Source organism: Rhyacophila brunnea, unplaced genomic scaffold, assembly GCF_057557595.1.
Source record: "Rhyacophila brunnea isolate RB1 unplaced genomic scaffold, BYU_Rbru_1.0 scaffold_6, whole genome shotgun sequence".
NCBI lineage: Eukaryota > Metazoa > Arthropoda > Insecta > Trichoptera > Rhyacophilidae > Rhyacophila > Rhyacophila brunnea.
Genome location: NW_028233276.1, coordinates 6266765 through 6279036, shown reverse-complemented (window position 1 = coordinate 6279036; position 12272 = coordinate 6266765). Strand labels below are relative to the sequence as shown.

At 36.5% G+C, this 12272-nt stretch overlaps 1 protein-coding gene across 1 annotated transcript in view; it reads right to left on the bottom strand.

Annotated features, from left to right (window-relative positions):
* Positions 1-12272, bottom strand: part of sff (BRSK family serine/threonine-protein kinase sugar-free frosting) — a 68345-nt gene that overhangs the window by 31810 nt on the left and 24263 nt on the right. Inside the window, exons 5-6 of the mRNA XM_085956914.1 lie at positions 1714-1864; positions 803-1018 (exon numbers count right to left, since the gene is read on the bottom strand). Of these exons, the coding sequence (XP_085813040.1) occupies positions 803-1018; positions 1714-1864 (367 nt within the window). The remainder of the gene's footprint in view (positions 1-802; positions 1019-1713; positions 1865-12272) is intronic.

The following is a 12272-nucleotide window of genomic DNA, read 5'->3' as shown; positions in this document are numbered from 1 at the left end:
TTATATTGAATGAGGTTGACCACTGTAGTGCTATTTACACCATTATAAATAAAATAGGCCAACGGACTTACAACGTCGACAGGTTTAAATATTTTGCTGTATTTTTTTGACTTGCTTGAGGCACTTAGACCATAGTAGAAGTTATTGGCGTTAGTATGTAGAACACTTTTCTATAAAAATGTCAGTTTTTTTGTTTTTGGTACTTAGCGCCTTAATTAATACACGTATTCATATATTAAAGACCGTCCAACCTCTTAGGGTCGTATAGTACTGACATAAAATTCATGTCTAAATAAAACACGGTTCTTGTCGATTTACACTTTACAGGAAACCAGCAGGAAATAAATTTTGAAAATAGCCGATATACTGGATTATTTGTTAGGTTAAGTTAGGTTAGGTTAGGTTAGCTTTTCATTCTTGAATTCATGAATTTTGCCAAAATCAGCAATGAAAATTACAATTAATGTTCATATTGAATCTAATAAAAATTGGAGAACGTATAGTATACGGTCATCTTTTTCCGATAGAAAGCTCACGGCGAACTGTGCTACGGTGAAATGTTTTATGTACAATTTACATGTAACCGTGCTATAGGTGTAAAAATCTTTTACAGAGGCAGATTTTCGATAATACTAGTGTATTCAATAAAAAACTAATTTTCAATTAAAATCGAATTTACAAGTTTTACAAGACAGACAAACGACATGGAATCCTTAACTTTTACCAAATTTTTAATATGGGCGCTTGTTGCACCCGGAATTAACTGCCGCTGTAAAAATCTAGTAAAAATGTATTTACTTACGGTAAGTCTTTTATCCGGGCTAACTTCAATCATCCCTCGTAGCAACGCTTGACAGTCGGGCGGGACAAAATGAGGAATATGAAAGACGCCTCGTTTCACTTTCTCAAGCAGCTGGCGAAGGTTGTCGTCGTCAAACGGTAAGGCTCCCACCAGCAAGGCGTAAAGTATGACACCACACGACCACACGTCCGCGCGTCTTCCATCATACTTCTCACCCTGCAAAGTCGATGAGTAAACCGTTAAACATTGTATTGTAAATTTAAAATTGGATTAGACTATTAGAAACATGGAAGGTCTGTGATCAAAGTTATTCTACCAATTTTGTGGTCTCCCACATCATACTTTCTTCGATAACAAGCAAGCACAAAACCGCACATCAACCTGGCTGTCCTGAGGACAGGTTCACAAGCTATTTAAAAAACTGATTCAGCGATATTGAACTATGTAGGTTCTTTGTTTCACCCAAAATAATATTTAATAATATTGATTAGAGTGTAGCCGTTAGAGTTTTCATCCAATTGAATGAATTACTACGAGTGCATTTTTATGTTTATCCATTTCTGATTAATGAATCAACCATAAAGTAAACAATGAATTTGAAAAAATCTGGGAACTAGAATATAATTTGTATACATACATAACTTATATATTCTAACTAGTATATAAAATTGCAAAGTATGTTTGTTTGTCTCTTCCAAATTTGAATTTTTATCATATATTAAGATAAAGTGACCTTGTGAGAATTCAGATATTTCGCAAATAAGTTATATTCCTTAAATATGAGTTTTTCATATGCATCTAATTGTGTGCGATTGTCAATTTTCCATAAACTGTTATATCATTCCATTCATACAATCATTATATCTTCATTTTCAGCTCATGTCTATCTGTCGATATTGATGGGTACCAACCCTGATGACTTCCGGACACGCATAATGTGGCGAACCACACGACGTCTCCAATAGACAGCCTGCCGGTTGGAGTGACGCCATGCCAAAGTCGGCCACCTTGATGTTGTTCCTCTCGTCTAGTAAGAGATTTTCAGGTTTCAGGTCTCTATGACTGCAAAAGTGAAAAAAAATGTTATGATGATTAAAGAATTTTGACTATGCAGAAGAAGTCTTATACCTACACTATTATGATTATAACATTTTAATGTATATATTAAACGAATGAAGCATCAATAAATAGATAGTTGTGGTCGGCGTATAGCACGTAGCGCCATCCTGAAGAAACCACATTCTGTCCGGATCAATGTCATCAATATTTAAAAAAAAAAAATCATTGATCATGGTTCAGTAACGATCTCCATTGACCATAACACTAGTTCCGGCCTCATTTTTCAAGAAATAAGGTCCGATGATGCCACCGGCGTGTAAACCGCACCGGCCGGTTTATTCTTGTGGATGTAATGGAGTCTAGGGTCTCTGCTGTCTCTAACAAACCCGTTGAGCCTAAAATGAGCCTCATCGCATTTTCAAATTGGCAATTCTAATTTTCTAAATCAACCAATGGCTGCCACTTTGATATTTATTATTTTTAAGTACACTACTCAAGCAGTTATAAACAATATTAATACTTTGGACGCGGAAGAAGCACCCGGCGCGTAATGACCAAGCGGCCGATCGATGTAATTAATGTACATTTTAAAGGTGCTAATTAAAAAATCATTATCTACTCAGCAGCGAATGCATTAAAAGACGTTTAAATAAAATAATACTGCCAAAATACAGTAGGCGCTCGGTAATCCGGCGTTCACCAATCTGGCACATCCAATAGTCCGGCATTTTGCAACTCAGCTCTCCTGCTCTATAATCCGGCAGGTTTCACATTAAACTGCCGGATTACAGAGCGGAGAGCCGTTTGAGCTGAAGAAGTTTTGAATATTGAACATGATATAACACAACCTATTATCAATATTGATTAGGTAAACAATGTTACCAATTTTTTGTCTATGTTTACATAAACTAATAAAGATTTTTACTGTGCAAATCTGTGATAGAATTATTTCCTACAGAATTCCAATAATCCGGCATTTCCGACAATTCGGCATATGTGAAAAAATATGGGTGACGGATACCGAGCGCTTTCTGTATTATATTATTGGCCGGGGATATACTTATCGTGGCGGATTGTCTTTTCATACACCCTAAAAATCGGCAAACAAAATTGTGAAATTCTCTTCAAACAATGCAATGCAAAGTCACCTGTGGCTAATTTGATCAGTATACCATGGGTCCTTTTATTGCTTCACTATTATATATCTATTTAGACTATATCATCCATTGATATATTACTTACCGTATTTACAAGGGCTGTAAAACTTAATTTCTGTGCATGGAATAGTGATTCCAAGGGATTTTGAAAAACACTTTATGGCATTCAAAAATAATCAGGAACGAACTGGGAATATTATTTTCATTTCTTTAAATAGTATGTTGGTAATATTTATTACATTTTTATATAATACGAGGGGCTGAGAGGGCTCTAGCCTAGGAGCCCGTGCTCAGGAGGAGCCCGGCGAGGCGAATCGACCAGATAAGTGAGATAAACACACATCACAAGTTTGCTTTAATAGTAAAAAAAGAATTTTCTTACAATACTATTATTTATAGTTATGTGGTTATACGAAACAATTCTTAATTGTTTATCAATACTCGACATCTCCATAATTCGTATGGATGTTTTAAAATATACAATAAAACACTAAATATACAGATTATTGTTACCCCGTACATACTTCCTTTATTCTTAGCGATAAGAAGGGGGCCCCACCAAAGATCCTAGCCTGGGGGCCAGCTTCACGATGTGGGGCCTATGGTATAGGTATATACATACACTACAATATTAGTCCTTATAATGTTGAATATAGGTAGGTACCTACTGATTAATGACAATTTTATATTATTCTATAGGAATCGTGTTTAGCAACTCGAGTTGCACCTTCCGTCATGTTTTATCTTATATAATTAATGATACTTCTTCTTCTACCCTGTCATGTCCTAATATTGGGGCATAGGGCAAGCATTGGCGCCACTTCCCTCGGTCCATCGCCATGCGCCTCCCGCCATGTCAGACCTGCAGCAAATGATTGGCAACAACCATAATTCCAGCAATGTCGTCAACAACAGGTGCATAGAATCGACGCAAGTGCTCTCCAGCTGGTGTTTTATCAGGATTGATGACAATAGCGTGATTGTCACTTTGCAATTCGTGCATGTGTGCTTTGAAGAATTTCAATAATTCATTGTGCTCATTCAACAGGGCGTCCAGTTCGCCGACGATGCGCCTGGAAATAGGCGAATTGAGTCCATTGTAGCCGCAACGTGCATCCACATGATTGATATCCTCACCGCCCATGAAGTAGATTTGTAAAAATTTATGTGGTTCGTTTGGCATTGGCAGCAATGAGCCTACTTTGTGGTATACTTGGCCTTTGATTTTGAACGTAGAATGGAATTGTTGACCATTTGCCGCAGTATTGTGAACTATTTCTGTTGCTCCGAACGAAGTCATTTGGAAGCATGAATTGAATGTGCGAATGGACTTCAGGAACAGGTTTGAATCTGGAGCCGTGCCGCTGAGCAAGCCGTTCAATGGTTCTGGTGGTATCTCAATTTCTGGTAATTGCACTTTTCCTGATGCGCAACACATCCCGGCTGACTCATGTTTGAATTTGAGCGCATGACAATGAGGACATTCTTTGTCCATAGCACCAATCAGCACTTTCGGATGAGCGGAATATTCAATATCTGGCTCGTACTTGAATGCGAGACGAAGGAACGAAGCGGATGTAAATGTTCGATGTACTTGTTGGCGTTGTCTGTCATTTGCTCTGCGTGTGTTAACTACGAACCGGCGCGCGCTTGGCTCCGTTCCAATTGTCGTTGTTGATTTCGTTCAGCTCGTGCCTCTTATGATTGAGATGCACGCAATTGCGACATGCTTACACGCACGTTTTTGTTCTCTTGTTGGATTTGTTCGTCTGTTCTTTCTGCTCTACTATTTCGCATGTTTGTTGCTTTATTCGTTCGACGGCCTAAATGGCCCTCCTTGCGTCTTGCTGGCATTGTGCACTGTAATACACGCACATAAAAATAGATAAATTAAAATAAATCGTACAAAATATTGCACGCACTGCGTTGTGATATGCCGAATGAAATGTCAAAATGACGCGACGCTTCTCTTGAATTCTTCTCGGACGTAGCGCCATCTGTCATTCAACAACATAAATAATTTCGTTCTGTTTGAAATACGAACGAGGGTTAAATTTGTTCATACAAAAATAATAAAATCGCGATTAAAAAATGGGAGGGTGGGGGTAGAAGGGTTAAAATTTGGAGTTAAAGGTCACATTGATATAATTGTCTTAATTTTGTACCTAATATGGGAGATGGAGATATTTTAACAAACAAAATCAAGCAATATTACATTTTCACGTTATGTTTTTATCAATAATGCATTTTTAAATGTCTAGTTTAATAAGTCTAATGGAAATTATTATATTGTTATTTTTATTATTTATATTATTTTTCGCGCAGCGAGGAATTCTGAAGTCCCATTAATTATATGTTGATTTTAATATTTTATATAACAATTATAACAAAAAATTGTAATGATATTAATGATAGGTAATTATATATCGTTAGATTAACTATTGAATTGATTATATACGAATATGAAAACATGACAGTACAAGAAAAACATTAAAGTTTTCTGAATAACATAAATAATATACCTACGCGATATCAAAAGCGTATTGAGACTCCCGGGGTTCCAGCGGCTAGCTCAGGAGTCCATCGAACCCCGGATTCACAAAAAAGAGAAAAATTCAAACGGTTGGAGTGTAAATAAAACACAGTCCTTCGTGCTCGTATCGTGATATTGTTTATATTTTACATTTTCTTAATTTTTAGTTTTACAAATTATATTTGGGATTTTTACAGTTGTAGTCGTCAGGTCCGTACCTATCGGAAAGGGGACGCTTACTAACATCCTTTTTTTTCTTTCTTTTTAAATTCCTCGTACCGACGCCATCCAGCAAAAAAAGGACTCTCGTGATTGGCCAAATTTTATCGCGTGATCTTTGATTCGGCGAATCACGAGCCTGACCCTGGCGCCGGCGCGCGAGGATTTCACGCACAATGCGCGGCAAAATTTATTATATTTAAATCCTTATATTTAGTCTTAAAATTATCTCTTTCATCCATCATCATTTTTACTTTTTAAATTAAAAAGAAATACTTACGTGGTTGAGCAAGGAATCAGATTAGATGTTTTATGAAGCTGTTTCTAGAGGTCAGGGTTACGTTTCGACTTAAGCTACTAAATGATTATTTTACACCGGGAGAAGCCCGCCTGTAACAGGGGTGTATCAATTCGCCCCATCTGGATTAAAGTCGAAAGGTACGCCCTGATCTCATCGGCCACCCATCCAATTCCTTGTTCATCCGTTAAGTACATGGCATGATAAACAGTTTATAAAAGAATTCAACTACAATCTAACTATTCTAACATAAAACTCTATACTTTAGCTCTATTTTTATTATTTTCTATATTTATTTTTGGATTATTATTTTCAGCTCAAAGCAATGCTTTCGCGATACTTTTGAATAGGTCAGAGTTTGATTTAATTTCAGTGTAGTACATTTATTTTGTGTTACTTTGTTTTAATTAGGTTTTCTTGTTATTTTATTCGTTTTTATTAGTCAGCGGAGTGGTCGCGGAGCTATAGTCTTTGACTCTTGGGCTGTCCAGTTTTTTGTATTCCGAGAGGCTACATTTGTAGACGTTTAGCCCTCGTTCGGAATTATAGTTTCGTGTTACGTTTTTCTTCTTCTGGTGCAATAGGAGCGTACCTCGTTTGGCGTCGTCTGCCTTTGCAACCAGGGCGTGGTAGTGGCGTTACTATTGAGCCAGGCTCGTTCCGAGCAGCGGATATCTTCCTGTGGAAAGTTTTCCACTGATCTGCTGGTCTCTGGAGTATCACCTCATAGATGGACAGGTACTGTGTCTCCATCTGTTCCTATTACTGCGGGCAAGGCATCGTATAGCGGTACAACGGCCAGGCTCGTTGACAGCGGCACGGCTCTCCCACAGGTAATAGGATGGATGTTTACAATAAGTATCCTTTTCCCTTTCTTTTTTTTTTATAGATGGTTACACTTCGAAAGTACCTCTTGTTGTTTCACGATATCTTTCAGGCGTCACGTCCCTAGTCTCTCCATGAACCTGCGCGAGAAAGGAGAGTGCGCACTCTCCACACCATCAAGCTTTGGTATCATGAATTTTCGGCTACGCTGCCTTTGGATGCGCTTACTTCGAGAGGTGGCTCCCTTTGTGCTTCCAAATTGTCTTCATCTGTATTTATTCTTTCTCTTTCTTTAGTAATTTATTCGTTCATTAGACTTCCTGTACTTTAAATTTATTCGAGTTTACTTTATTAATTGCTCCTACCCCATACATTAAATAGCTACTAATTTTATATAAAATCTTCCCATTGTACTTATGGTATGTACTATCACTTTTAATATTTTACCCTAATACCCATAATTATTTTGCAACATTGTATTGACTGTATAAATCACATTGATATTAAAAATTGAAATATTCCACCCTCTCATTATATTTATTTCTGAATCAGTACACTTAAAACTGTGTAATTAACTTTATTTTTAGTGAAACCCATTTTATTAAAAAAAAAATTGTTGTTTCGTTTTACGCGCCCGACATCCTATTCCAAGGCGCGCCGCGCCGATTTACGGTGCCTCTCACGTTTTATTATTATTATTTTTTTTTTATTATTGAAACCCCGTTGAGAAATTTACGGCTTATTGACTCATTTTTTTTTTTTTTTTTTTTTATCACAAGCATACAATCTCTACTTTCATCCTTTTATACCTAATTTTAACTTATTATTAAAATTTAACATAACAACTAACACTTTGTCGAGTGACGCCTTATTATTCCCGTTCCGTTTTCGCTGTGTTAAATTTACGATTGGTAATTTGTAAAGAAATAATAGGGACGGTAGTGTACTATTTTCCTCGTTTCTCTTTGGATTCAAATTATTAACACGGCGTAACTTTGAAACAGGTTTCGCGCTACTGTAGAATATCGTCTTTCCCGTTTATAAAATTGTTTGCGATTTTCAATGTTAATGTTTTCGAATTCATTCATATTTACTTTATTTGAACGGAAAGAATTGGCGTCACTTTGCGGAGCGTTATTTTTAAAACTAGAACGTACATTTTTCTTACTAACGAACTTAAGATTATAGGGCTCAGAAAGTGGGTCCTTAATTAACTTTTTATCCGTAATTAGAAGAATTTCCGGATATTTACGATTATTATCTTCACTTTTAACTACACTGTTTACACTAAAACTTCCAACAGCAACTCGGCGTTCACCCTTGACTAGAGGGTTGGCGACTGGTCCTGCTTCATCTCCTCGTGGTCGAGCCTGCGCCCGTACAGCTTCTTCGATCATCTCAGCTTGCGCGCCTTCTCAGCCCTCTTGTGAGGCTCCCTAGCCTCGCGTTTCCTTTTTCTCTCCTCACCGAACATCCCGTGGTCGACTAGGGTACACGACATGTTAGTGATACCCTAGGAAAATCGGCATTTTGCTCGCCGTTTTTCGTCGTGAGTGGGCCGTGGCCTCTACGAGCCCTCCTCGCTGGATACCGTCGATGATGCGTCTGGTCTCCATAGGTGGGATTTGTGCAGCCATTCGTCGTACTGGAGACGCGCTGGTGCTACGGTCTCCAGCACGACGCTAGGCGCGGTCAGCTCCGTATGTGGACTGTCTTCGAACACCAGAGGGCCCTCCCGGTTTGATGTTGGAGACAGCACTTCTTCTTCGATAAGGGTTACGTCGGAGTCCGCTTTTTAGTTAACCATTTCTTGGTTGTTCCGGCTCCTGGATCGTAAACTTTTATTTAGCGTTCGCGGGCGTAAATTTTATTTCGCGGGTTCGGAAGAATCCATGCGATTCTTCGAGCCCCACGTTGGGCGCCATTGAGACTCCCGGGGTTCCAGCGGCTAGCTCAGGAGTCCATCGAACCCCGGATTCACAAAAAAGAGAAAAATTCAAACGGTTGGAGTGTAAATAAAACACAGTCCTTCGTGCTCGTATCGTGATATTGTTTATATTTTACATTTTCTTAATTTTTAGTTTTACAAATTATATTTGGGATTTTTACAGTTGTAGTCGTCAGGTCCGTACCTATCGGAAAGGGGACGCTTACTAACATCCTTTTTTTTCTTTCTTTTTAAATTCCTCGTACCGACGCCATCCAGCAAAAAAAGGACTCTCGTGATTGGCCAAATTTTATCGCGTGATCTTTGATTCGGCGAATCACGAGCCTGACCCTGGCGCCGGCGCGCGAGGATTTCACGCACAATGCGCGGCAAAATTTATTATATTTAAATCCTTATATTTAGTCTTAAAATTATCTCTTTCATCCATCATCATTTTTACTTTTTAAATTAAAAAGAAATACTTACGTGGTTGAGCAAGGAATCAGATTAGATGTTTTATGAAGCCGTTTCTAGAGGTCAGGGTTACGTTTCAACTTAAGCTACTAAATGATTATTTTACACCGGGAGAAGCCCGCCTGTAACAGGGGTGTATCAGTATGGTAAAACAAATTATTAGTTTCATATTATATTGGTAGTTATTGTAAATTGAGACTACTGTTTTATTTTAATAAGAAATGCGCCACATTTAAGTATTATCACATCACACTCCCATCATTTTTATTTGTCATTTAAAATTGCAGCACTTCTTTTATAAATTAATATATTTTATTTTCGTTTATGTCAATTCGCTCCTGTACATAAAACTTGCAAGCAAATAAAAAAATGCATAGGGGGTGAACAGAGAAAGTTGTCGTTGGCGCGCAGAGCTGACAATAAGTTCGAGTAAGATGGAAGATAGATAAGGCTTACTCGTGGGTATTGCCACATGGCTTTCGAGACAAATATTAATTGAGCGTATATTGAGTTAAGTCCGCTGATATTAAAACAGTAAGTTTTGCCACTGGCCTAGTCAGAGAAAATCGGGGGTCATTTTAAGAAAGATATGGTTCATCCAGTATCTTACATCAATGATATCATCATAGAAGAAGGTTTCCTAGTTTAGTGTTGACAATGTATCCATTTGGATTTAAGCCTAGACATGACACATGGGAAGATGGATCTGTTGTCGGTTTGATATCCAATACAATGCACCAAAACGGTGCTTTACATCCATCATTCACCATGAAATTAACAGAATCATTATTAATTGGACACTCATATGCAGAAAAGATCCAATCCACAACCTACTAGTTTTGAGATGATTGAGGAAATAGAAGATTGGATAAATAAAAAATCACAGTAAACTGCCAGCTTTCAAAAGTTATCGTAAATAATGGAATGCATATCTATCTTGCTAATGATGTACAATTTACTCGAAATTTACGTTTCATTAATGAGTTATATAGTAATTTATGGGGTTGGATCATTATTGCTTAAATGTGTTTTTAGAATTTAACATGTAAAAAGAATCCAATGAGAATTGGATCTTTTATGAATTTCTATTATGATTGGAAACATGCGTGAAAGATCCAATCCATAACCTACGTTTTGTTGTATGTAGTACCTAACAACAGAAATTCTCGATCATTTTTTTTAATATTATGTAAAAGTTTTGTTTTGTTGTTATCTAACAATTTTTTTAACAGGGTATTTTTAAATAAAACAATTATTAAAATACAAAAAATCAGTGTGTGTACTTATGTACGCGCGTTAGAAGTTATATTTCTTTGGCGTAACCAAATAAAACTTGTGATAACCTAGATTCTTCGACTAGCTCTTAATTATCTTGTTAAATTACACACTCAAGAAAAAGGGCCGCTTATTAGAACGCCGTTGATTTATTTCTATACACTTTAACTTATATTAATAAATTATATAATGGTTTCTCGTTGTTTTTATTTTTCAAGTAACAACTGTCGTTCAAGTAACGTTTGCTTACGTAAGGAATTGCAACTGGCTGACAGTAATAAATTCGTTGCCTAGGAAACGGAACAATTCTACTTGCTAACTTGCGTTTGTATACAGCTGACTAGGGAATCCAATCCCGAGCCAAAATTCTGATCCCGGGATTTTGGGATTACAATTTGACAATCCCGGGATTGGCATTTTTTTCCATTGTTAATATAAAAATTTTATATTTACAAATAACATTGATAAAATCGGACAAAAATAAATCTAGTATAATTTATACTATTTAAGACATTTATTGTTAATATTGTATACGTTCAATCTTGGAAATACACAAGTTTAATGGAGTAAATAATATTGCAATATAAATAATAATGTGAATTTAATATGAGATTGCTGTTTATGATAGTAAAAGTTTAATGAATGGGTTAGCGAGATTTAAAATAGTAAACCAAATCATGGTGTATCATGGCCTTTCCGCTTCATAAATCTAATTAGTCAGCCAAATATGAAACTGCCGTAAAACGTATGAGATCATGGTGAAATTACTTTGTTAATAGTGCGAAGCATTGTTTTTTCCAATCTTTCTCATTTTTATTGATTTATGTGAAAAAATAAAATGAATCGGCAACTTACACATGGATATAAATCAAACTTCATTCAAACTCAGTTTATTTCTAATGCAGTTATTTGTTATTAAAAGTATTTTTTCTGTTATATTTTCGTTTTTATTTTATTTTCCATAAAAATTTATAAAAAAATCAATCCCGAAAGTTTCGGGATTATGTTTATCAATCCCGGGATTCATAGGTATCGAAAATAGCTCGGGATCCCGAATCCCTACGATTGGAATCCCTACAGCTGACTGATTCGCAGCTAACTTCATGCTGTCGCGCACTTTCGTAACGGTGTGCGCGCGCAGCTCTCAATTTCACTTTCTACCTAACGCCCCAAAAGAAGTATAACTTGAAAAATAAAAGAGGTTTATTTATATGAATCTTATTTGGTAAACAAACTATGAAAATGTTTTATTTAAAAAATATCAGAATGCTTCATATTATAGGAAAAAGTCTAATGGACCACCATAACCTCCGATGTCATCATTATAGTTTCTTCGCAATTTATATTATCATAAAATGACTTAGCATCTGCAGGTATCAGATACAATATTGACTTAATATCGTTAAGCTTGGCAGACAATATAAGTTTTCCCTGTGCCACAGTGGAATCAAATGCTCAAAATGGATTTTTACTGGCCTGCCCTTCACCATTCGCTTTAAGCAAACTTCTGCTTCAGAACCGTCCATTTTTATGAAAATATAAAAGGGTTGGTCTTTTTTATACAATTTTTCCTGGTTATTAGTGATCCAATGCCATAGAAAAAAATGTTGCCATTGCGAAAGTTAGTTTCAAGAACAATCCAAAGCCAATTGGATCTTTTATACAAAAATGTATGTCATTGGAATGAAGACCAATTATCACTG